We start from the raw sequence: 26,298 nt of genomic DNA, 5'->3' as shown, positions 1-26,298 counted from the left end.
GATGGACCAAGGGTCTGGTTCAGTATAAGGCCGCTTCATGTGTGCAGCAGGCTCCAGGTCTCACCCATAGGGACTTTTAGTGACACCAAAGAGCAGATGGTCTGTATAAGCCCAGGTAGCCCTTGTAATTTACATTGTTGTTGTTGTGCGTTGCCGAGGATCTTTAGGGTCATGTTCCTGGGCCCTCAGCTCTTGGCTGACGAGGGGCATTGGCATTCTGCAGGAGATGCACGGATTGCCTTGTTCTGCAAAATATTACCCCCTGGGCAGAAAGTCTGCAAAAACGCTGTCAGAGCCTTACATACATTTTAGAATATGACATGTTGCTTTTCTTTAAAAAAATAAATAAATAACCATCTGCAACCTTCGTGCTGCTTTCACAGGTTTTAAGAAATGCCTGCTTGTGTCTACTTGAAGCAAGAGAAAATACCAAAATAGTTTTTCTCAGCCATTTGGGAAGGCTGTCAAAAATAGAATCAGTTTGCATGCCAGAGTGCAAAAAATATATTGGAAAACAAATTGCTGCTATTAACTATTGGTACAGAAGGAGCAAAAAGAGACAGGACTGGTCTTTGTTAACAATAAAGTAAGAGTAATGTAACACCAGAAGAGGTATCTTATCGCATAGCTTTCTTCCCATACTGGCTTGATTCTGACATTATGCCTAACTGTGGTGCGTGCTGGCCAAACCTTAGCACCTAAACCATAACTTGAGATTCCACAGGTACAGGCAAACTGTGATTCAAAGTTACACGGCTGCTTTCATTTTTAGGACCTTCCGTCTCTAGGTGTGGTGGCCCCTGGTAGTAGAGTAATGGCTGTAACTATGGTTTGTCGGCACTGCACCAAACTGTCGTTTGCACAAGCCATCGTTTGTGAGTCTGTTTTATCACCTTATCCAGTTTGTCAGTTGATGCATCACACTGAACCATAGTTAAATGTGGTGTGATGTGATGTCTGAACTGAGCCAGTGAAATGTGACCACAACATTAGCCCACTTCTACATCCTTTATGGACTTGACATTTGCTTTGGTGAGAAAAGGGAAGTGGTATGCAAGGGTTGTTTCCAAATACAATTTATTTTGTCCATTGAACGGTAGAATGCCAATCTGCATTTCCAGAAATAATATCAAGAGAGTCTTCAAAACAGTTGCTTAATGTATTATGTGTTCAAGGTACACTTGTGTAAGCCAAGAGCTGTTGCCCTGGACATAACGACAGCATAAGAAGTGACCTGATGAATCAGACCAGTGGTTCATCTAGGTTAGCATCCTGTTTGACATGGGGGGGCAACCATTTGCCCTGGAGGGCAATGGAAACAGGGTATAGAAGTCTGTATTTAGAAGTCTGGTATTGAGCGGTCTACTGCCTCTGGACATGGAGGTTCTTTCAGTCATCGTAGCTAGTAACTGCAGATGGACCTGAATCTCTCTAATTCCTTTTTAAAGACATTTATGCTGGTGTCCAGTGGCAGAGAGCTCCACAACTTAGTTACTCGCTGAACGAAGAAGTCCTTCCTTTTGTCTATCCTGAAATCAACTGCCCATCAACTTCACTGGGTGCCCCCAAGTTCTAGCATTATGGGAGAAGGGAGAGCATGTACCTAGAATATGTACAGTGAGTTCCTTGCACCTGTGCATGGCATTGAGAAGATCTGTACTGGTTGGTTAGTCTGCCTGTCAGGGAAGCTTGTCCATTCTCACTGAGAAATTTTTGCTAAGTTTCCAAGAAATCCTGGTTTTTTCTAGAACACAGTCAGGAACCTAGAAAGTTGAGCAACTAAACAAAAGAATAAGATACATCTATTTATTACAAAGTGCACATTAATATAGTTTAAAAACACAGATTAAAAACCATGAGGTAGTGGGTATCACATTACATCCACATAGCATACAGCAACACATGTAAGCTGCATGTACAGTAGCTAAGATCAAAATATTCCTTATACAAAATAACCACTAGACCAAATGCATTTCAGCCCAGAGGGCCTTTTTCGGTGGTCTAGATAATGACAACATACACTAGAATCTAGAATATAAAATATCTGTTCCAGGCCAGGCAGGTTGCGTGTGAATCAACTAAACATAAAGGAAAACAAAAAAAAAAGTAGGGTTTCTTTCGTTTTCTAGCTTCTGGTTTTGGTTGTATCTGAGGAAATGACCCTATGAAATCACAGAGATGTGATTTTTCCCCCTTTCTTTCTGACATTCTTTGTGCAGTTCCTGGGCCATCGTGGCTGTTGGATTGTTGGTCCTGCTCTTAGTGGCTCTTGCATCTCGATTTCTGGTGAAGAGAAAGCCACCCAAGGACCCACTCTTTTATGGTATGTATGGGCTCCATACCCTGGCCTGGACAGCCCAAGCTAGCCCAGTCCTGTCCAATCTCAGAAGCTAAGCAGCATTGACTTGGATAGTACTTGGATGGGAGTTAGTACTTGGATGGGAGACCAGCAGGGAAGCCCAGGGTGGCGATGCAGAGGCAGGCAAGGACAAACCACCTCTGAACGTCTCTTGCCTTAAAAGCCTAATGGGGCCACCATAAGTCAGTTGGGACTTGAAGACACTTTCCACTGCCGGTTCTGTGCAGGCAGATTGAAGAGGCGTGTCCTTGCGTGGCTGTAGATAGCTAAGAAAGGTTCAAGTGATTAGTTTGATCTGACCTGGGCTTAGTGATAGGATGGGCAAGATCAGGTGACTAAAGGAGCAGAGCAGTCTGTTTATCACATGTCTATCCTGAGATGCTCAGGGGAGCATTTTTAGAGCACAGTGGACCTCTTTTTGTTCCTGTTGCCACTCTGGAAAGGTAGGTAAGACTGACCTACAAAGCTGGAGCAATGTTTGAAGTATCACTCTAGTCACTACACCCTGCTGTCTGTCTAGTTGAACTGGCCTCCAGAAATCCTTAGCTGAAAAGCATTCTTGGTTTAAGCATCTTCAAAATCTTTGTGGGTCTTTAACAACTTAAATTGTATTTGGCTTTCAGATGTAACAGCCCTCTGAATCCTTCATCTTGTGTGCTCCCTCCTCAAGAAACTAAAGCTTTCCCACACTTGTCTACAGAGTAAAGCTACTTTTCCTAATTTGAGTGGGATTTACTTTTTAGCAAGTTTGGTTAGGATTGCAGCCCTGGCATGGCACCGTGACATCCCACATTAAAGCAGATGGCATGTAATTGGGCCTGTAACTAACATACGTATGTATTTCCTCTTTCCTTCTCATGTTGCCACAGTCTATGCGGTGTTTGCTTTCACAAGTGTCGTGAACCTGATCATTGGTCTTGAACAAGATGGCATCATAGATGGATTCATGACCCATTATTTGAAAGAGGTAGATAAATAACATTCTGAATAAGCATAAACGCTGGAGTGGACTGGTGGATGACTGGGTGGGACTCTTGTTCAAACACTTACTGGAAAGGGGAGGAGGGGAGATGAGGGTCTGAATAAGTCCCGTAAGGTAATTTATGATTGTTCACTTTCAGTGCTGGTGATGAAATGGCTAATGTGATTTGCTTACAAGAAAGCTGTAAAGTATATACCTCTGGAAGTTTAGCCTTTTGTTTCAACAGACTGTAAAGTTACCACATAGTTATGCTTCCACAGTCCTCTTTGGGTAGGGTCTTAAATCCATTAACAGGGTTGCTGGAATGTTTATGGACTTCCCAGGAGTAAGGGAGGATTCCTTTGAGGTCACCATTTTGTTATTTCATTTGCTCTACAAGAGAGTAGTTTGTAGAGGACTTTTATGGGGGATTTTTTTTCTTTTGAAGTCAGAGAGAGACTTAGCTGAGCCATAGAGTTTTGTAAAAAGGTGGCTATATGTAGCTTGTGGAGTGAATAAACGGAAGGTTTGTGTGTGTGTGATTTTTTTTTTTTTTGATCCAGGACAAATTACTTGTCTTGTTCCGGAGAGGTAATGATGTTAGAGTGACATAATATAAAAAGAGAGCTCATGGCTCTCAGCTGTTAAAAGAATTTGCATTTGCAACTGAAGTGGTCAGTTGCTGATCATTTGCCGACTTTGCCTTAGCCTTTCTTCCCACATGTCAGGCAGCTTGTCTGGTTTTAATTTTAAAAGTAAAGTGTTGATCATTCACTTATTCCTTAGTCATTTGAAGAATTAGTACTTCTTTTTAAGTGCCTAGCTGCTCCTGGGAAGGGGAGTTTCTTCGTGAGGTCACCGTACACAACCACTCCTGCTTCAAACGTGCAGAACCCTTTTGTTTTCCATAGTTCAGCTCTTGAGAGGAATAAGTATGTTTAGACTGATCCACTCAGGATACTCCTAGATGGGTAGTCAAAATGTCAAGTGGATCTTTACCCGAAGACTGGTATAAGGAGGAAAAGAACTGTGTAGAGTCTTGTGGCACCAGCATGGGCAAACAGTTACATCAAGTGTCACCCTCATTTGACTGGCATGTATACATATATACTCTCAACAAATGCATACAGAGGAAATGGGTAAGCAATAATTGTTAGAGAAATATTCTTACACGCTAGAGAAATATGACATGCTAGGGAAATATGAGAAAAATGCTAATATGCTAGAGAAATATGACAAACCTGCTGCAACTCTTTGAATTTTGTTTCCTTTTTGCTCCACTTCTGACAAGCTTTGTTTTTAACTTGGTACCCATTTAGATTTACATGCCTGTCAATCTAGGATACCCTTTTCTGCATCTAATGATGTAGGCTCTAGTCCATAAAAGCTGATGCCACAGCACACTACCTTTGTTAAAAGTACTGCAGGGCTTCAGGGTTTTTATGAATTATTCTGAGTGTCCACTGTACAATCCATATTTGCTAAACTGCAGTTTCTTGGTATTATTTATTACATGTATGCCCTGACTCATGACTGCAATAGGCAGAAAAGCTCCTGTGGGGAACTTGGGGGAAAGACAAAGGGTTAAATGCCTTGTTACATCTCCAGTTTCAGTATAGTTTGATCCATTAAATCCAGTAGATTTGGATGCATATCAAAACTGGCCTGCTGCATTCTTGCATGACTTGGCGACAGTGATCCATGCAGTGGTCACTTCCAGGCTTGATTACTGCAACTCGCTCTATGCAGGCCTGCCCTTAAACTGGTACAAAATGCAGTGGTGTGCCTGCTGACTGGGATGCCTGTGCAGGCACACATTCAGCCAGTGCTGCACCAGCTGCAATGGTTGCCAATTGAGTACTGAGTGAGATTTAAGGTTAGGGTATTAACCTTCAAGGCCCTATGGGGCCAGGGACCAGCATACCTGTGGGACCGTCTCTCCCCGAATGTGCCCCGAAGAGCCCAGCACTCCTCAGACCAACACCGTTTAACAGTCCTCGGGCCAAAAGATGTTGGCCTTGCCTTGACCAGGGCCAGGGCCTTTTTAGCCCTGGCACCAGCCTGGTGGAATGTGCTCCCGATAGAGATCAGGGCCCTGAGGGACTTACTGCAGTTCTGCAGAGCCTGTAAAACAGAGCTGTTCCATCAGGCCTTTGGTTGAGCTGGCAGATGTCAAAGAACTTCGGCCTCCCCTACCTTAAGTGATCCCTGGCAATATTTATATCACTAGCAGTAAAGCTTGTTGTGAAAGCAATATAACGAACTCTAGAAAGATGTATTGTGTAACAAAGCAATACAACGAACTCTAGAAAGATGTATTGTGTAATGGAAGCATAGGCTAGAAGCAGGTTAAGTACATATTAGGAGTACGGTATGTAATAGGCACAAATGTGGAAGTAAAGTCTCACATACCGTATGTTACACAATACCTGGTGTCCAAGGTCACACAATGTGGGCCAGAAAATGCAGCACACAGGTCTCCATGGAGTCATTTTTTTTTTTGAAATATATTTATTGGATTTTTATGCTTAATAGACATACACAAACACACAAAGCTGCAAAGCAACAATTTCCTCAATACATCACATTGATTCCACAATTTGATAGTTCGTAATATTCTTTCTATTTTTATACTAACCAAATATCACCTTATTCAAAATAACATTGTTGCATGACACAAGATCTATTTATACTAAATTCATCTACCATTTCTCCCATTACTCCTTTTTCTTATTCCTAAAATAATTTTTTAACGAATCATCCTCCAGTCAATTATTACTACACCACTGATTGTCTGATCGGACTATATACTCCTAACCCTTCACCTATCTGATCAAACCTACCAATTAATTCTGCAATATCCTACTTACTACCTGCCATTTCCAAAAATAATCTGTATAGCTACTATGCTCTCCAGACCCAGTCATCTTAAACACTTTAGTCATACCACTTTCCTCATAGTATATTAGCTTCTCAATCAGTTAATGGTAGAATAACAGAATACATAATCACAAAAAGAAACTTATATTCTTAGATTACCTACAATAAATTCCCTTTCACCCTCTTCCAATTTATACATTAGCAGCAAAATAGACACTTCACACACTTCAAACCCCCATAAATGGAAAAAGCAGTATAGCCTTACCATTATTACCACTAATAAAAATCATTCCCACTTATACTCTTCCATTTACCTACATACCTATCACCCCCATCAAATTTATACCAAGGCTCCTTATTAACAATGAAATAAACCAGGGACCTAAATTCATTAATCTACATATAACAAATTTCCTACCTCCGCCTTCAAATTTTTACCAAGGCTTCAAACTACATTCACAAAAAACCAAAAACTTAATTTTTTTAAAATACTACCAGGAATTCCTCTGCCTTCATTTATTCCCTAACCTACCTAATCTCACCCAACATAATTCATATAAGCGAATAAGTGCTAATCCTATGCAATTTAATAGTAGCTATACTTTAACCCACAATAAATTACTTTCAGAGCAACTAACGCAGAATCAATTATATTCTTACAAATCACAGTTCTCTTTTCTCTCCACCATTATTTTGTACCTTATACCTTACAACCATAGAATTTCAAACTATATTGGAAGACAGTGTCCGGTCCCCCACAGCTAAAAGTCCAATACATGTTTATGCAAAGTAGTATTTTATTAAAGCCATGATAGAGCAGGAACAAGTTCACTGTCCAGAATGCCTGGGTCAGGGTGGGCAAGGGAAAATGTAATACATTCAAACAGACCAGTACCCAATAATCTGGGTTTTTAAATCCAATAATAATAATCCTTACTATATTCCAGTTCTTTTTTGTCTCGATTTTTTCCATCTTCTTCTATATGTCGTCCTTGTACTTGTGTATTTTCATTTCCAAAGGGACTCTTCTACCTTCCTTTACTCCCTCCTTATTTGTTTGAAAGTTTTGGGTGACTTTTTGTCTTTCTTTAATCTTTTCCCTCTTGTTATCTTTTTCCTTCTCCCCGGGGGATTTTGCAAACATTTTCTGTCCAATCCCAATTTCAAACCTCTTTGTTTCTCCATAACACCTTTAGGAATGTCCACCTCTTGTATCTCGTCCTTTACTAGCAGATACTGGTCCCCCTGGAGGTCTCTTTCTTTATCTTGTTCTTGTTCTTCCATCTTTGCGTTTCTAGTATTTTTTCTTTATTGTCTTTCACATCTGGAGATATAATCTGTAAGCTTCTAAAGACGTTCTCACATGCCAGTTTAAATACTCATTTCGTCTCTTCTAGCAATATTTTTTGAAATTGTTCCCACGTAGGGTCACTAATTTTTGCCTCTCCATTCATGTCCTCACTGAACTCCATTGCTCCACCACTTATCTTTCCAATTATATAAATGGTAACACTCTTATCACTCTCAGTTTCCCCGACAAGTCTTAACGGCCGTATTATCCGATGATAGGGCAACATCCACAAGGGGGGTATAATATTTTGATCAGTGTCTGCAACAAAATTCTCCTTCAATGCGCTTTTCCCAGTTCAGCACAGTTAAAAAGTTAAAAGTCCGGGTGGCCGCGTCTATGCAAACATGGCGGCCATGTTTGCTTCCGACAAAAGCTCCTGCGTCGGGGCAGTTCCTGGGCACCCCCCCCCGCATTGCCGATTACGGGGGGGCCAGGAAAGAAGCCTCTTGCTCCAGCCTGCCACCCATTAAATCTTTAGGAATTTCCCAACCTGGAGTTGGCAACCCTATCTCCTTCCCAGCCAAGCATCAACCTGCCATTATCTGCCCCTCTGATTTCAGCTTTCCATCTCCTCCCCCCTCCTCCCTGGAGATCAGTTGTAATCCTGAGTGATATCCAGCCCTCACCTAGAGATTGGCAACAGTGGTTCACCAGGAGGGAATGGCTGGTTGAGAGGGTGGAGTCTATAGCATTGTACCTGTCTAAAGGTCCCCACCCCTCCTCAAACCTCCAGGCTCCATCCCTCAAATCTCCAGAAATTTCCCACCTGGAGTTGGCAACCCTATCTCCTTCCCAGCCAATCATCAACCTACCTTTATTTCCCCCTCACTCTTCAGCTTCCCATCTCCCCCCCACATCTGCAGCCTCCACTGCAGCAGGAGCCTTCCCTAACCTCCTGTAGGATGAAGACGGCCTCCTTGCTGGATGGGCTGTAGTCTATATTGATGCTGCCCTGCGCATTGGGACAGTCCCTGTTTTCCCACCATTTTCTGCCTTGGGGCAGCTGGGAACTGTAATCCAGCAGATGAGGAAGCCCCATTCAACCCAGTGTCCCTACAGGTCCCTCTCTGGAACTACAGCTCAAAGAAACCTGATGGCGGAACATTTTAAACAGACAACCACAGACAGCAGCCATCTTACAAACACAGGTAACTGCCATTTTGTTACACCTACCAACAGCCACTGAGGCAAAGGTTACTCCCACACAGAAGGCAAGCAGGAGAAGTGTCTTCGTCAAGACAGAAAGCCATTTGCCAGGAATTCTGTCAGGGCAGAGTGGCTGAAGGGGGAGTGGGTGGGAAAGAGGAGCAGACCCAGCACCTGGCCAATGGCACGCGAGTACTCTTGAGTGGCGGCTGATGGGCCAATGGCTGAGGGCAAGCATGGAATGTGGTCACCCCAAAATATGATTATAATATAGAGAGGGGCGCCAGGAGGAACTGACCTACCCTAGTTAGAGTTGGTCACCACCTTCTCTGGCATGAGCCCAGCTTGCACTGAAAACATTCACTGCGCGGCCACTAGGTTATTTTAAATGAGTAATTAAAATTTTAATTATTAGTAATAATGTTTTAATGATTTGTTTTAATTAATTTAATGTAAGTTCTGTTGGATGCCATGTTGTAAACCACCCTGAATAGAATAGAAACCAATGGGAACAGCAATATAGTAACACTCATAAACAAAAAATTGCTGCAAACGTGCACATAGTAAATAAATTACACAGAAGTTAATTAGTCTTGTGTAATGATGATTTTCATGAACAGGGAGCTTGTCTACCTGTTCACCTGTTGAAAACATAAAGAATTCTTCATGAAAATCATCATTACTCAAGACTAATTTACTTCTGTGTAATTTATTTACTATGTGCACGTTTAAAATATAAAATATAAATAAATATCTTTACTTGGTGGTAAGCCCTATTGAATCCAGCAGGATTTTGCTTCAGCCTGCATGGGACCAGGCTGTGAAGCAACTAATTTCACTCTTTCTTAATGTTTTCATGTTGGATACCCTTATGTGCCATTCTTCATGAGTGTCAATCTCAGATACCAGTATGTTGTTGTTTTAAGTTGAAATCTGAGGAATACGCATCTCTGGACTGAGTGAACTTTTTGGAGGGCAGACCTGGACTGTTTTTGTTTGTACATCTGTGCAATGTTTTCTAATGTCATTGGATTGCCTGTACACTTATTTTTTTTAGGGTGAACCTTACCTGAACACGGCTTATGGCCACGTGATCTGCTACTGGGATGGCTCCGTGCACTATCTGATGTATCTCTTAATGGTGGCAGCCATTGCTTGGGAGTAAGTCAGTTTTCCCCCCACTTCACTGTTTGTAAATGTTGCACACCTTCTGGGAGTCTACCCAGAAGGGGCTTTCCAGCCAACTGGGGGTGGAGGCTTGGAGCCTCCTGCCAGAAAAGCAAGGGCGGGATGTCTTCAGCTGCTTAAAAAACCAAACCAAACTCCAAACTGGACCCCTTAGGAGGGTGAATCAACAGCATCTTGCCTCTTGATTTATGCCTTGACCTGTTTTGCATTCTGCCTTCTGATCGACTTTCCAGAAAACATGATTTTTCAAGAAATGGTATCCGTCACTCAGAAATAGTTAGTGATCAGACTGTGGTTTGTTTCCTAAAAACAGCAGAGTGTCTTTCCTTCCTCTTCCAGAATTATATTGCTATTTGTGGCTCCCCAAAGAAGAGATAGGGTCATGGTGGAAGTAGTGGAGTTGTCAAGCACTATATAATTCAAGGAGAGAGGCATAACTTTTAAGCAGGTCTACACTGGTATGCACTGGTTGTCCATCAATTTAACTACAATGGCTTGCCCCAGAGGTTACTGGGAATTGTAGTTTGGTGAGGGTGCTAATAAATCTTTAGTTCTCCACCCCCCAGCAATTCCCAAAGCTGCCAGTGAAGAGGAAACAAATATATATTTTTAAAAAATTATAGAATTATAATTCTTTATTAGTTAAACCCTTAAGAGCTTTCTACTGTAGAATTCTGTACCCACCCCCAAATGACCCTAACAGCTTACCCTATGGCATACATTGAGTTGATAGCTAGAAATATTGGGTTGGGGGGCAGAGTTAAAGGAGCATCACAAGACATTGTAAAACGTCATTTTATTAAGGTTTTTGCTGTGGGTTGACTCTGATTATTCCCACTATAAATTAAGAATCTTTTTCTTTTGAAAGATCAACAGTACAATTGTAAACGGAGCTGCACCTTTTAAAAAGTCATTGAAGTCAATGGGCTTTGAAGGGTGTAACTGCTTAATATTGTGTTGTAAGACTTCTTCAGCAAAGTTTCTGTCTTTGCCAGAGAAAATATGTGAATCCAACCCATTTAGCTTAATGTACTAAAGGGAGGGAAGGCAGCACAGTATAGCCCAATCTCATCAGATTTCAGACGCCAAGCAGGGTCAGTATTTGGATGAGAGACCACCAAGGAAGACTCTGCAGAGGAAGGCCATGGCAACCCCTTTCTGCTTCTCACTTGCTTTGAAAGCCCCTTGTTGGGGTCTCCATAAGTCGGTTGCAGCTTGACGACACTCCCCCCACCCCCCATGAAGGCTAGAAATTCAGGCAAGGGATCTAGAATATCTTGGAGGAAGGCTGTGTCCACATCTGCAGCTAGATCCCTGCATTCAACATCTCATGGTTTCAAACACGTACACCTTTTTTTCTGGAAGCAAAATTGTTTTGGAGCTCAGTAGCACATGGATGGTGATCTGGACACTGGATCTCTCCCTTCCAGGGAAACATACCGGACTATCGGTCTGTATTGGCTGGGATCCGTCATGATGAGTGTCATTGTCTTTGTGCCTGGAAATGTTGTAGGTAAGGAGATCACTTAATCCTCTTTGTGCAGTGCTGAGACTGACTCATATTTAGGATCCTACATCTGACAAAACCACAAAAATGTATTCCTGGTTAAAATTCAAACAATGTTGCATAACAATAAACAAACAGAAAATCAAACATACTGTAGATTTTGATCTTGTGCCTGGAATGCATGCAGATTTGTGTTCCATGCCTTCTGGGGCAGAGGTGTGGGTGGGGGTATGGAACTGCTCTTTTGTTTGTTCCATTAGTGCTTAAGCCTTGAAACAAAATTAACTTGGGACTGGTTCAAATAGATGCATGTAAATTGATTCACATGGAGTAACCTGGAAGAAATGTCCGCCGTTGTTCATTGGCTGCTTCCCCACAGCAATATTTTGGGTGGGCTGTGTGTCAGTGGTAGAGCAGTTGTTCTGCATGCAGAAGGTTCAGTCCTGGGCATCTTGATTTAAAAGATCCTGGGTTGGAGGAACTGAGAAACGCCTTTGGGAAGCACAGCAACTTGTGTCGAGATCAATGGATGGTCTGGCTCAAGAGAAGGCAGTTTCAGGTGTTCATTCATACATGTCCAGTTTGTAAGTGTGATGGCTGATGGTGCTCCAGCATTAAAGATTGGGTCAGATGGGGGAATGCCTAATGTTAAGGTGCAAGCCTGGAGTACAGCAATAGAAATAAACAGTATCTGCTTTTAGCTGGCCAAGTTGTATCAGCACAGTGTATATTTGGGGGAATGACTCAACATATTATACAGTTTCAGTTGCAAAGTTTATTTCAGTACAAGATCAGAAATAATAAAGATATAGATAAAAATAATAAAAGTAAAAATAAAAAACATACAATAAGGGACAGTGTGATAATGAGTGCTGATTGTGGGGGGGACGGAGTGATGGTGCCTTCCTCTGACAGAGTAAGACTCGGTCAGCCGCTTGCGTATCTCACATACCCGAAGGCAGGATTTACCTACTTTATTTGTCATCTTCTGGGAGGAATCTGCAAGAAAGAGGGAGATTTAATGTTGTTTAGATCTTCCTGGTAGAGTTGATAGGATTGGGGCTGTGTACTGAGATCGATTGTTGTTGTAGAACAGGCAGTGTAGCAGAACATGGTCGATAGCCTTTGCTTTCCCTGCATGGCCTGGGCAGAGCCATTGAGGGAGTAGGACACTATGGTCTCTGCCTTCCGGCTGAGGGTGGAACATTAAAGCGTGCAAGGGTGAAGATTCTCTGATATTAGATAGATTATCTAAGATAATCTGCTGGTTGGAAGCATTTGGTATGCGGCAGAATAATTGGATATGTCTATATCTGTGCCCTGTCTGATTGTAGGGCATGAGCTCAGTGTTATTCATTACAGAATTATTTATGCAGGTACTTGCTGGTCTTTAAGGCTTAATTTGGAATGGTCGATTGGAATGCATTTCTCTGGTCTGGGGACAGGGGAGATTACTCTACACAACCAATCACCCCACTTCAAAGCTGAAGGTGCTGTAAGGTCACCTCCATACTTGAGATGAGATGGATGGAGCGTAATGGCAGGGTCTCAGTTAATTACGCTCAGCATTCCACAGCTAAGGATACATCTGCTCATCGCTCCCCAGTGTTGACACATTTATTTCCTTCACTATGTTTCCCCCCAGAATTAAACCCAATCAAATGGTAACCTAAGCTTGTTATTCCTATTTGGTCCTTGCATCTGTTAAATATCTCCATTATGCTATATGCTAATTTGCTGCCCAGTGCCCACCCTCTATGTATGGACTGGTAACTTCCATTTCATTGTGTCTGATGAAGTGTGGCGTGCACACGAAAGCTCACAGCTTGAATAAAACTCTGTTGGTCTTAAAGGTGCCCCCACTGGACTCACACTTTGCTCTGCTGCTTCAGACCAACACGGCTGCCCACCTGATTCTGTATTGGCAGAAATTCAAGCTTACATATATTTTAAACAAATAATGCCAAGTTGCTGTCAAGGTGTAGAATTCAGGGGATTCTGGCTGCCTTGAGGAGTTGAAGTGGGGTAGGTTGAAATGTTATAAATAATTTTTTAAAAGAAACTCAGCATCCTCTGAACACATTGGCTCAAATTAGTCACAAAAGGGGTTAATGCCATTCAAAACTGGGGCAAAGTAGACAGTGTAGAGTAGGGATCGTCAGCTGGAGGTCCCACAGTCTCCCCCCCCCCCAGCATGATCCACTATGAATCCATCTCAGGCCTCGTCTCTTAGGGTAAGGCAAAGGAATTTCCTCTGACCTGTGTGAGCAGCAAGAGAGGCACTGGCAAAGGTCCTCCCCTTGTTATATAGCTCCTCTGCTGCTTGTGTGTAGCCGAAACAAAAGCCTCTGCCAAAACCTCCATTGTTGTCAGTTCCTGTTGGTTGAATGGCTCTTTGCTTTGTGTCTTGGAGAGTCTGGCAATGGGCAAATGCAGCTCATCAACTGGCAATGCAGTCCTGAGCAGAGTTATGGACTTAGAAGAGTCTAACACTGCTTAGGATGACACTGTAAATGCTTAGGATGGCACTCTTAACTGATGAATAGACTAAGAATTCCTAAATCAACCAGCAGCCCTGTTGCTAATAGTTTTTGTTGTTGCTGAATAGGAAAGTATGGAACAAGGATCTGTCCTGCGCTTTTACTAAACATACCATACATCTGTCTTCCGATATGGGCTGGATTCAGAATCTATAATCAACCACCAGAGACTTTCAGCTCTACAACTAAGGTAACCTTTTTAAAAAAGGAAAAGCCAATGAAAAGGATCTCTTTCTGATTTTAAGGGTATGTCTGTTGTAATCAACAATTCCATGGAAAACTCAAAAATGGAACATGCTTTAGGCCTCCAGTCCCTAACAGTTCCTAAATAAGGTGGTGAAGATGAGGAATGTCCGGGGCTGCTGTATACAGAGTCAGACCACTGGTTCGTCAAGCTCAGTAGCGGGGAACTCTGATTGTTAGGGGCTTTCCAGAGTCTGGGGCACAGAAGTGTTCTTCCCAGTACCTGCGGTGGGAGGATCCAGCTAGAGATTCTAGAGGTTCTGTGTTGGGAGTTCTGAAGCAGTTTTGTCTGGGGGCCCTGATTTGGATTGGGACCGTAGTGCAGACTGAGGATAACATTTCCCCCCTTGCCCAGTTTTTCTGCCTGAAACAGTCTTAAACAAGTCTGAAACCGTTTGCCTCATTGGGTCCAAGATTTGGAAAATATAAAGAGAGCCGCTGTGTTTGTCCAGTGGATCATATAGCATCCCAAGGACACATTTAAGGGTTAAACACCTTCCTGTGCCACAGTCCCAGTTAGACTTGGGATTTAACAGGATTTGAACCTGGGACCTTCACATAACAAATGTGTGCTGTAGTAATCCTGAGCCATAGCCATTCCTCAAGCCTGGCCTTTCTGCTAAGTGACAGTGGAAGTGGAGAATGTGATCAAGTTGAACCCAACTTCTGGCAACTCCAGAGGACTTTCGAGGCAAGAGACATTCAGAGGTGGTTTGCCATTGCCTGCCTCTGCCTTGGTGGTCTCCCATCCAAGTACTAAGCAGGGCCCACCCTGCTTAGCTCCCGAGATCTGATGAGATTGGGCTAGCCCAGGGCCATCCAGGCCAGGGCAGTAGAGGGCTCTTAAGGACAGCACTTTGTAGGGCACAGTGGGCCAAGTCTTGAGCGGCTTGCAGCTGTGATGGGGAAAATCTCTTGGACACGAACAGAGATGTACAAAGGGTGTACAGTCCCAAGCCCCCTGACTTGTTCCCTTTGCCAGGGCTTGTCCAAAGAACATGTAAAATAACCAATGGAAAAGACTCAGAAAATGTGCAGAATATTTTTCCCACTGCCCAAGGCAACTAAGGCGGTCTCGTACACATTTTGGATTAAGAAAGTTCTAAATTCAAACCTGAAAAAACTCCCACCCATTTCAAGAAACCTTGCATTGACTTGAGGACATTTCTGATAGTGCTAAATGGAAAAAAAAATTGGATTAACTTTGCAGCATGAGCTGTTTGCTAATTATAGCTAAATCATATGGGACAGCCCACATCCCTAGCATCTGAAAAGCTGTCCTTCAATATCAGATAAATGTTTTTTGCCCATGTGTTAGCCAACAATTCCTGCCTGAATGGTTGATATTAAAGTAACTGCGTGGGAAGTGGACTCACTCGTTGCTTCCCTCTCTCAGTCTTGTCAGATTTTAATTGATGAGCTTGTGCTGTGTATGAAATTGAGCATTTCAGCCAATTATCAGCAGAGGTCAGCTTTGTGTCTGCAGCGTGATGCTAAATATAGAGTCCTCTCATTGATTCTCTAGGCTTTTATGGGCTACCCTGCCATGAAACTGCCTTTCCTCTGGGAAAGAACTAGGTTCTTATCATTCAATCTCTGGCTTCTGTAGCAGATGAGAATAGTTGGGACTCTAATTTGGGTGCTTTAATAGTCAGGAAACCTAAACAAAATGACCTGCATTAGTCTCCAAATAAATTGTGGGTTAGAATAGGGGTTGATGTAAGGGAAGCTAGTGGGAATTCAGACTTCATGGAATCACAGAACCATAGAATTGGAAGGGGCCATACAGGCCATCTAGTCCCACCCCCGGCTCAGTGCAGATCAGCCTAGAGCATCCCTGACAAGTGTTTGTCCAGGCGCTGCTTAAAGACTGCCAATGAGGGGGAGCGTCACCACCTCCTTAGGCAGCTGATTCCGCTGTTGCACAACTTGTGTCTCCCAGATCCTTGTCCAACATCCTGACCACTACACCATGCTGCCTCTTGTATAGTGTTGATATTTGTAATGTGTTTGCATTCATTGTAATCCTTTCAAAGTCCTGTAAGGGGGGGGGGGCTTTAGCGTTGCCTTGCAGAGCTGAGGCTCAGAGCAACCAGCCTGCCTAAGCCTAGCTAGCGAGGCCATCTGAAAGGACAGATCTGAAACTGGGGGCTTGTTGGATTGCAGTTTGTTCAAGATGCTAGACCAGCAAGGCTGGGGGAAACCTCTGTGCAAGCCCTTGGAGAGCTATTGGGCCACTTGGGCCAGTGTCCTTCTGGCTCACCGTAAGACAGCTGGGTGCAAGTCCCAAGGTTGGGTTAGAGGGTGCTGGAGACAGCAACCTTGCTGAGGCGGAACAACTCTGGGCCTGGTCAGTGGCTTTCTGGAAGACTTCCTGGGAATCCCATGAATGCCAGCTAGAGTTCCAGAAGGGGAGAAAGGTGGGACATCAATACATTCAGTCCAGAAAATCCAGGCATCAGCGGGTCCCTTTCCTCTGTGATCCACACATGGAACACCCTATCTGTCTGCATGCTCCGAGGATGCAAGTTAATGTAGGAACTTGCTGTGCATATGCTGTAACGAGAACCAAAGTGCTCCAGTAGTGGTAGCTTCTCTCCCTGCCCCCAGCCGGTTGTTTGTGTGTTTCAAAATGCAGCATACATTTGGGGAAGGATGACAACTGCTAATTAGGCCAGCTCTAGAGTAGGCATTGATAGACAAGGGCGCCCTGTCGGCAAATGTTTGAATACCCTCCCGCATAACCAGCTTTTACATTTATGAAAGTCATGCCCTCATGGCTCTGCCTAGCCCTGTCTCTCACTGTGTTGAGGAGTAAACTGGCCGGCCCCCCTGTGTGGATGATGAAAGGCCCACAGCAGGGCCATCCATGGACACGGTAAGGGTCCCCATCTTGTCAGGGTTTGGGAGCCCCAGGTAGGCAGAAGGGCACAACCCTGTAAGCGAACTGAAAATTCTCTGGCATGATGAGGACTGCAGATGCATCAGAAAGGAGGACACGCGGAGAACAGCTGAAGGTCATGGAAGGGGTAGACATTTTGTAAACTAAAAACTAAACTGAATAACTAAGCGAGGGCATCGGCCTGTTGGAAGTCCACAAGGAAATCTTGGAGGTTTTTTTCAGGGTGAGGCAGGGTTTCCGATTTCCTTCCCCCTTCCTGTCTTACATTGTGGAATCTGCTCTGAGTCTCAGAGAGGAAACATACATAAATAAAATAAATGACTTGCAGGACCCAAGTTTTTAATCATATTTATTAAAATATTTTAATCCTGTTTTCCAGTACAAGGAACTCATGGAGCAGATTGCAATTTTAAAAAGAGCACACAAAAACCTTGCTCCAAATATGACCAAGGGATTTTCAAAGAAAAACAGACTTCTTGGATCATGCCTGTACTTTTCACAATAAGGAACTTCCAGCACTGGTTATATTATTTGCTCCTCAAATGAATTTTCACCAAAGTCATACATGGTTACATGTCTCCCAGTTGTTGCATAACTATTGCAGAAAAGCTGGATTTTAAAAGGTATTCAGATGAGCTCTGACCTGGAGAGTCCAGGCTGGCCCGATCTCATCAGATCTCAGACGCTAAGCAGGGCTGGCCTTGGCTAGGATTTGCATGGGAGATCTCCAAGGAATACCGGGGCCATGAGGCAGAGGCAGGCAAAGGCAAACCACATCTGAACATCTCTTGCCTTGAAAACCCTACCGAGTCGCCATAAAAACTGTGACTTGTCAGGGAAAACAATTAGACAGACACATCTGTTTGCCTCTCCCCCGCCCCTTTTGTTTCACTCTGTCAGGGCAGCTTGAGTCAGGACTGCTGCTATATGAAAGCTGGTGGCATGAGTAAAAAAACCCAGCGACTTAACTCCAACCTGTGGTACATGATCAGTTATCTACCCAGTGCAGTTGTTTGGGAGACTTGAGGGTAAACTGGGCCTAAACAGCTTAAAATTATGAGAGAAGCACTGAGGACAAATTCAGACCGGCAAATGCTGAGCCACTTTGCAGTCGTTTGCTGAACAGACCCCCCTGCCATTTCTTTCTGTGCTCTTGTGTTTGGGTTAAGCAAGGACAAAAGGGCATTCTCTGCATAGCCTTCTCTGGGGACACCCGTGCAGTTCCTGCCGGTGATTGCAGATGCCTTTTCTGAAATGTCAGCCAGACTAATGAGTGGTTGACAAGTTTGTCTTTTTTAAAAAACCATTGTAAGCTCTGCTAGAGATGCTCCCGGTCATCCATATTTTTATCTTTGTTACATTTCTATTCTGCTTCTCTGTCTCAGAGCTCCTGAAGAAGTTTATAATGAAAACTGAATGAAAACTGACATTTGGCATTTTTTTAAAAACACGCAACCTGAACGATGGATCTCGTAAACTGAAAAACAAAACAAAAAATCCAAACAACAAGGATTATATAGTAATCTCTGTAACAGTCAAATGGTTGTTCTCTAACATGAGAAATCAGTTTATTTTTCATTTTTAAATGTATTGTCTCACTCCCGCTGAAATACTGAAACTGAATTTGGTAATTGGGACCGCTGTGAGTAGGAAGTTCCACAAGCGGGGTGCCACAACTGAGAAAGCTCTCTAGACTGGACAGTTCTCCTGCCTCACGTCAAAGGGTGGCGGCACTTGCTGTTAGCTCTCTTCAGGTACGGGGTTAGCCACAGGTTCTTCTTACCCAAGAGACCTCTCTCCAGCCAAGGAAGGCTCCTTTATTTTCTTACAAAGGTTATATCCCACTTCCCATTTCTATATATGGGTCCGCATTGAACATATTTCAGTGTACAGAACTGCTTGCCCAGGCTAAATATAACTGCTGCCACATCTCCTGCAAAGTGTGTTGGTGCAGAGGTCCTTGGTGGTCTTTTCGTAAACACGACATTATGTTGCAGGCAATTAAAGAAGTGCAGCGGAAACGACTTCTCAGAAGACCTCTAGACCTCTTCTTGGCTGTATACTTCATCTTCGCAACTGGATTTTGCCTATTTAGGGGCATGGTGAGTGGATTATAAGGAAGTCCCCTGTTTTGTTTTTCTCATAATGGAGGTCCAAACTCACTTTTGAGTTGAGAAGTGAAATGTGTATCTGCTTATGCCCGGGAGAGACAGGCCACATTTCCTTATGGGGCAGCCCCTCTTGACTTCGGGAAGCTGCTCTGGAGGGTTCTGCCTCTGACAGAGTTTTAGAGCAGTGATCTAAGTCCTGTGGCTTGGGGCCATCAGGTGGGTTTCAGAGTCCCACCTGCTGGGCTACAAGCATCTCTCGAGCTGCCTTTTTTAACAGAACAAAGGTAGCCTGGCATCTTTGCATGCATGCCGAGAGCCTCACTGTATTTGAGCAGATTTGCCTTGTCTCTGCCATGGGTCACATTCAGCATAGGCGCATGGGGGAGCCAGTTCGGCTCAGGACCACGATACATGGGGCTTAAGCCTCTCATCCAGCCTTGGAAAGGGCCCGAGCAAGCCACTGTTTGCCCCACTATGTGTATTGATGGGCTGCAGTCTCAAGAGAAATCATCCCAGGAAAGCGTTGGTTCTTTGCTCCTGGAGACTACCCATGAAATGTGAGACCTGCCCGTCAATTCCTGCCAAAAAGTGTAGATCATGTGTGGTTACCATAGATAAGTACCCCCATTCCTGATTCCCTTGATTGCACAACAATACTTTCCCCTTCCTTCATACAATAAACCTGCTGCTCTTCAGATCCATTCACCCTCTGAGATCAGTTGGGAGGACCTTTGCTGGCCATCTCTCCTCAAAGCAAGAGCTGAGATCAGCTACTGTAAGGAGCACAGCCCTAACTGTGGTTGCCCTGAAGGTCTGGAGCAGACTCCCTGAAGAGGAGCATTAATGCTCTTCCCTCTAATGCTTCCATGAGCTATACAAGGTACAGCCTTTTGGGAGTTGTTGGAGTGGAATAATTGCTGTCCCGGTTCCGAAGCTCCGGGACGTAGCCCACACCCCCCAGGGGTCCTGACGACCGGCAACTCACCCAGAAGACCCCCGGATCAGGCAGCACCAACAACGAGTCAGAAGGCAGAACCAGGATGTTGTAACCCGCGAGAGAGCCTCGCAGCACCAACCCCCATCACTGCCAGTGAGATGTGGCGATCCAGGCGAGTCCGAGCACGGAGCAGAGGGCCCTGGGGAGCTGCGGGGGAATAAAACGGACCACCGAGGAGAGGCTGACAACGGGCGCGTGGGTGCAGGGTAATCCGCACGCTGGCGGCACGGCCCTAGGCCAACAGAGCTGCTGCTGGCACAGTCCCGACCCCACCCTGGGTGTTGGGACAGCATCGGAACTTATCACAGGGGGCGGGGCTGGGAGGATGAGGAAAGAGGCAGGTATGGTGGACGGTGCTGGGAGCGGGGCTGGGTATAAAGGAGAGGGAAGGCGAAGGGGCCGGGGAGGAGGAACGTGCTCGGAACAACCAGGCGGATACAGTGAGAAGGAGAGTCCGTGGGGATGTTGAGGAACCCAGGTACCGACGCACAGAGGCAGAGGGACTTACAGGGTGCTGTTAACACCATCCCCTGCCTATCTGAGGCCCCGACGCTCCCCCTCTTCTTTAACAAATCTCGGCTCCCAGGGCCGACGGACCCTCCTCGCCTGGACCCACCACAGCCATGGGATGGGCGGCGCCAAGGGCGCAGGACGGGCTTGACAATTGCGAAGTGCTGTTCTAACCCTCCCTCCCCTGGACTCTTCTTATGAACAAGTGTTTTGTTTTTAGGTACTTGTTTCATCGATTTTTGGGATGTCTTTTAGAATGTGGGCCACCTTGATCATAAGAGTAGCACCTTAAAGTCCAGCATGATTTCCAGGGTAAAAGCGTTTGAGAGTCAAAGCTCTCTTCATCAAATGTATCTGACAAAGGGAGCAAGGGCTCTTGAAAGCTTCTGCTCTGGAGATCTTGTTGAAGGTGCTCCTGGACTTGAACCTTGCTCTTCTCCTGCAGACCATCACAGCTACCCACCTGAAAGTTCAACATAAGACAAGCAGAGGTAGAACATATATTCATTTAAAAGCATATGGAGAGAGAGGTCTGCAGTCATGGAAACTGCTAAGAGCTGGACCAGGCTACTCTGGGGTCCACTGCTGTCCTTGAGAAATGCCTGCATGTGCCTCTCCATGAAGCGGCTCTTCTGCTCCTTCTCACTCCTGCTGCAGTCTTTTCCCCATCACATTGGCTGTTGTCTTGATACCTTCCTGGTTCCCATTTGACTGTACCTCAGTGGCCACAGGCAACTGCTGTAACTGACCATGTGCACTGTAAGAGTTGCACATTTCCTTCTCTGCTCAACAGCCTGGGATGTTTGCCTTATGAAATCATTGTGTAACATGATCCTTGAGAGCAAAGAAAGTTAAACAAAAAAGCAGCGTGGATCCCAGTTTGTGTTTGGAAGAAGAAGTCGTTGGGTTGCATTCTGTTGTCAAGGTGCACTAAGGGTAACAGGAGCAGCAGCAACAAAACAAATCCCCCTCCCCAAAGTAGGTAGGTATTTAATTCTTGCAGAGAAAATGTTTCTTGCATTGCCCATTAAGACATCACCTTTTTATTTTGCGAAAAACAGCAAGAAAAAGATGAGCGTGTTTAATTTTTATTTTATATTCTACAACAGTATAAAAACAATCTGTCCCAGTCACAACCACCCAGGAAAGGAAACAGCAGCATATTAGAAAGATGCGCACACGATGAAGAGATCACTACTGACAAATAGTTTTATATCAGGTTTCTCCCAGGTCAGTGTATTTTGCTCTAGGAAAAGTAATCTCTATCTGACATTCCTCCATAAAAATATCTGTCTTCTGCCTTCTCTGTGGAGGGATGCCTTGTTGCATATTTGCTCTGACACGTTTTAGAGCCTTCCAAACATGGGTTGACTCTTGAATTTGGGGAGGCAAACTCAGGGCTGGTTCAACGTCCCAGTGACCAGAAGTCTGACTCAATATAAGACTGCTTCATGCACTCCAGTAGAGGTTCAGGATGGGCTTCTGTAGCCCACCTTGTACCTGGTGGAGGCAGCACCAGAGCAGGGCTCTTGGGATGGTAAAAGGCCTTGAGCCACCCCTGGACAAATGACGTTGTTGGGCGATCCCGTACTAGCATTTACATTCCAAGGGTCCCGTACAGAGGCTACACATTGTCGTTGCTCAGAGGACTTGCAGTCTAAATGCCACGTGATTCTCTTTAGATTGCCTTGGACTGCCCAGCTGAACTATGCCGATCGTACAACCAGTTTCATGAGCCTTACCTAAAAGACCCTGCTGCCTATCCAAAACTTCAGGTAAACACTCTGCAGTGAGAATCTGTAATCTGTGACTCTAGTCTTCTGTAATCTGTGACTCTGCTGCTTCTAAACCTGGAGGCTCCATTTAGCACTTCTTGTGGCAGTCACTGACTAACTCATCCTCATGGATGTGTCTAATTGTTTGCACACTATGATGCATCTTGACAAAAAAACAGAGACGAGTTTAAATCAGTTACCCTGATTTTAAAAAAACAACACTAAGTTCCCTCCCCACTCTGGGGGTGGGGGGGAGGTCTTGAGAATTGGTCTGGGAGATTTACAGCAGAAGACTCCCCACCCACCTCATCTGAGTTATCATAGAATCATAGAGTTGGAAGGGGTCCCCAGGGTCATCTAGTCCAACCCCCAGCACAATGCAGGAAATTCACAAATACCTCCCTCTCCACACCCACAGTGACCGCTGTTCCATGCCCAGAGGACAAAAAACCTCCAGGATTGCTTCCTGATATGTCCCTGTGTGTTCTGTAGGGCCAGGCACATTCTTCTGAACCCTGCCTGTGCAAAGGGTGGGCATAAGGGAGAAAGCAAGCGAGTGAGCAGTTGCCGAGCAATAATTCAGAAAGGAGTGATAGATGCAAAAGTCAATTCAGGTTTTTTTAAGCCACAAAAATGCCCAATGCTGGGTAGGTCTGAGTCTTTGGATTCTCAGGCCCAGCCGGGTGTCCTGCTCTGTCATTTCACGGGTGGTTTCTCCCAGACTGGCTCACTTGTGGTATTGGAGCAAGGCCAGGAGAAAAGGAAAAAGAGGAGAAAAGGCTACAGAGGGTTCAGTTCCCCTTGCCCACATCCCATTTTCAAGTGAAAACAACCTGCCTCCACCCTAAGGTTGCCAGGTCCCAATGGCATGCTGGCAGGGGGTGGAATAGACCTTTCCAGGAGTGGGAAAGCGTTGTGACATGTCTATGTCATCTGGAAGTGACTTAGGCACGTCGTGGGTGACACTCTGGTTTTTGGGGCAAAACTCTATGGTAAAACTGGCCTCAAACCATAGAGTTTTGCCCAAAAACCAGAGTGTTGCCCCTCCATATCACCAACGTGCCTACATCACCCAGAAGTCATACAATGTTGCTTGGGGGGGGGGTTCCCCCTGCTGGCCAGGTGTCTGGTGGTGGGCAGAAGGCCACAAAACCGGGCAGTCCCCCGCCCCCAACTGGGGAATGGTAGCCCTACTCCATCCTTGTTTGCTTTGTACACGAATGGTGAAAACGATTGTCACGAGACCAATGTCTGCCCTGTTGTGCCTTGTGTGCCTCTGGTTCTGAAGGGATCGGCCAGTTAACCTTTTCTCTGCTGTGCAGATGCTGGTGTACATGTTCTACTCTGTGCCATATAACCTCATGGCGCTCTATGGCTTGCTTGTGCCTGGATGCTCCTGGATGCCCGATTTAACCCTCATACATGCTGGAGGACTCGCTCAGGTATTACCAAGAGAACTTTGTCATGATTATAGCTTGGCCTTACAAGTTTGTTCTTTTTAAAACTTTTTTTTAAAAGCTCGGGTGGTGGAGGGAAGTGGCTTTATGAATGACACAAGGAATAGCTAATCAGCAGTACAGCTGGAGAGGGAGGGAGCTAGCTTCATGACTGTCACAGTAGCTAGCCAATCAGCCAGCTTCTTCCATTAAGGCCTCTTGTAAAATTCTAGGCAGACTGGAATAGGTGGCTGGGTGGAGCTGATAGCTTGTTCTAGGAAGAAGAAGGAAAGATGGTAGCCTTCAACTGAAAATACAAAATATACCTGATAGTGTGGGGACAAGAAGTCCTAGAAGTGCTGCCAGTGGTACAGTTAGATAATTTTAGACTCTGGACTTAATGGCCTTATCACGATTCCTTCTTGTGTAGATGGCAGTGTATATGTCAAATGTGAAGTTAAACCTGCATTTTGCATCCCAGCTGAGCTTATGAGCTGGGCCTCTGGACTTCCATCTAGGGCTGCCAACCTCCAGGCGGGGGCTGGAGGTCTCTTGGAATTGCAGCTGATCTCCAGACTGCATCGATTGCTTATCCGTTTTTATTTGAAGCATTTATTCCACGTCTCCTGGAGGAAATGGCTGCTTCAGAAGGTGGAGTGTGTGGCATTATGCCCTACTGAGGTCCCCCCCTTCCCAAACTCCACCCTCCCAGGCTCCACCCTCAAATCTCCAGGTGTTTCCAAACCCGGAATTGGCAACCCCACTTCCACCCCCAAATCTGGCCCTAACGGCAGCACTGAGCAGTCTCTTCTCAGGGTCACCTTCCTCCAGTTCAGCAGTTCCCTTTCTTCTTGTTAACAGAAACAGTTTTTGGTCTGTGCTCTGACCTTACAGCTGCCAAAGGATAAGTAAAAGGCAGTATTCTCAACTCAGGGCTTAACAGTCAGATGTAGCATCATTCAGGAAGGACTCGCTACACAGATTTGAAAAGGTTAGCAGAGTCCTGCTAGATCAGACCAAAGCTGGTAAGACTTTGATGGGACTTGTACCTGGGCCCCTCTCTCCTCCTGCAGAGAGTTTGGCGATCATACATTTGGGCACGGGATTGTTATTGCAAATGATCTGTCGCTTGAAATAGAGGATAACAGATGGGAGACAAAAGACAGCCTCAATCCCCGAGTGCTCCTCTATTGCTTCTATCTTTACATGTTTGTTTAGGCTAAAAATATTCCTTGGCCTGGCCATCTCTTCCCTGTACATAACCTTTGATGTAAATTTATACTCCAGAATAGTCCCAGTGGAGACTGCCCCAAAGGCCCATAACAGTGACAAACACAGTAACAGTGACAGAGCAAAAAACCTGTCTCTAGGGAAGGGAAATGAGCACAATATTTCTTTTAGTAATATCTAAATTACATATAATGGGCCATATCCTGAATATTGCAGAGATATTTAGCTTTGTGTCAGGGGTGCAGAAGGAAACCTGTAAACCCTAACTTGTATACACCAGGAAGCATTCAAAAGAGAGTGTACATGATGTAATCATGCAAATATCCCTTAGGGATAGCTCTCGACTATAGTTAGACTTGGTGGTTAGAAGATCAAGATTCTGTGCTAAGGTCTCCCAGTTTCTATAGACAGATAAATCAATTTCAGTGACCTCAAGGAACTCATGAAATTAAGCCAGTTTGCATGTGAGAAATGTGCAGAGTGCTGAATCATTTCCTCTGGCCAATGGAAGCCTTGCTTAGCCTGCCTCTTTGAGTTTTCACCAGGCACAGTTTGCAAGCTTGTTTTTGTGGCCTCCTGGACTAGAAACTTGACATATAAAAACTCCTGAAATCTTGGATTCTCAGGATGCCAAACACTTTCTTTAGTGCACCATTCTGTGCTTGAGCGCTGTGATCAGCAAGGTGCTGAATAAATAAACACGGCCCCAATGTGCTGATTTGATTTAAATAAATATGATTAATCAACAAAACATTCTATATTTAGGGGACTGTGTGTGTGAAATAACAGACACACAAAGATTTGCTTCTAGTTGTCCGTCTCTTGTTTTATAATACAGGCTCAGTTTTCACACATTGGTGCCTCTCTGCATGCCAGAACGCCGTACAGCTACCGGGTCCCTGAAGAAGCAAGGGTGTGGTTTCTAATTCTCAATGTAGCATTCGGAATCCTTCCTCAGTTACTGGCTTATAGATGTGTCCAGAATCCGGAGTTTTTCTTGAAACCAAAGCCAGAAGAGAAGGCTGAGTGAGAAGACCGAAGTAATGGATTTACTTTTGCATAACTGGACTGCTGTTAAAAACCCCAGGGTTTGTCCAGAAAGAAGCCCCCTGCCAGTTTTTAATGTATCTTTGCTGCAAATAAAGATTTATTCTGTCTTTCA

At 44.7% G+C, this 26,298-nt stretch overlaps 1 protein-coding gene across 1 annotated transcript in view; it reads left to right on the top strand.

Annotated features, from left to right (window-relative positions):
- Nucleotides 1-26,298, top strand: part of TM6SF1 (transmembrane 6 superfamily member 1) — a 31,567-nt gene extending 5,269 nt beyond the window's left edge. The window contains exons 2-10 of the mRNA XM_015427221.1: nucleotides 2,220-2,323; nucleotides 3,229-3,326; nucleotides 9,755-9,858; nucleotides 11,316-11,398; nucleotides 14,001-14,122; nucleotides 19,075-19,179; nucleotides 22,378-22,470; nucleotides 23,793-23,912; nucleotides 25,975-26,298. Of these exons, the coding sequence (XP_015282707.1) occupies nucleotides 2,220-2,323; nucleotides 3,229-3,326; nucleotides 9,755-9,858; nucleotides 11,316-11,398; nucleotides 14,001-14,122; nucleotides 19,075-19,179; nucleotides 22,378-22,470; nucleotides 23,793-23,912; nucleotides 25,975-26,166 (1,021 nt within the window). The 3' untranslated portion in view covers nucleotides 26,167-26,298. The remainder of the gene's footprint in view (nucleotides 1-2,219; nucleotides 2,324-3,228; nucleotides 3,327-9,754; nucleotides 9,859-11,315; nucleotides 11,399-14,000; nucleotides 14,123-19,074; nucleotides 19,180-22,377; nucleotides 22,471-23,792; nucleotides 23,913-25,974) is intronic.

The sequence above is a fragment of the Gekko japonicus genome, unplaced genomic scaffold (genome assembly GCF_001447785.1).
Source record: "Gekko japonicus isolate JY-2015 unplaced genomic scaffold, Gekko_japonicus_V1.1 scaffold1102, whole genome shotgun sequence".
NCBI classification, from domain to species: Eukaryota; Metazoa; Chordata; class Lepidosauria; order Squamata; family Gekkonidae; genus Gekko; species Gekko japonicus.
The sequence above is the reverse complement of the archived record's forward strand: the minus strand, read 5'-3'. Positions and strand labels throughout refer to the sequence as shown.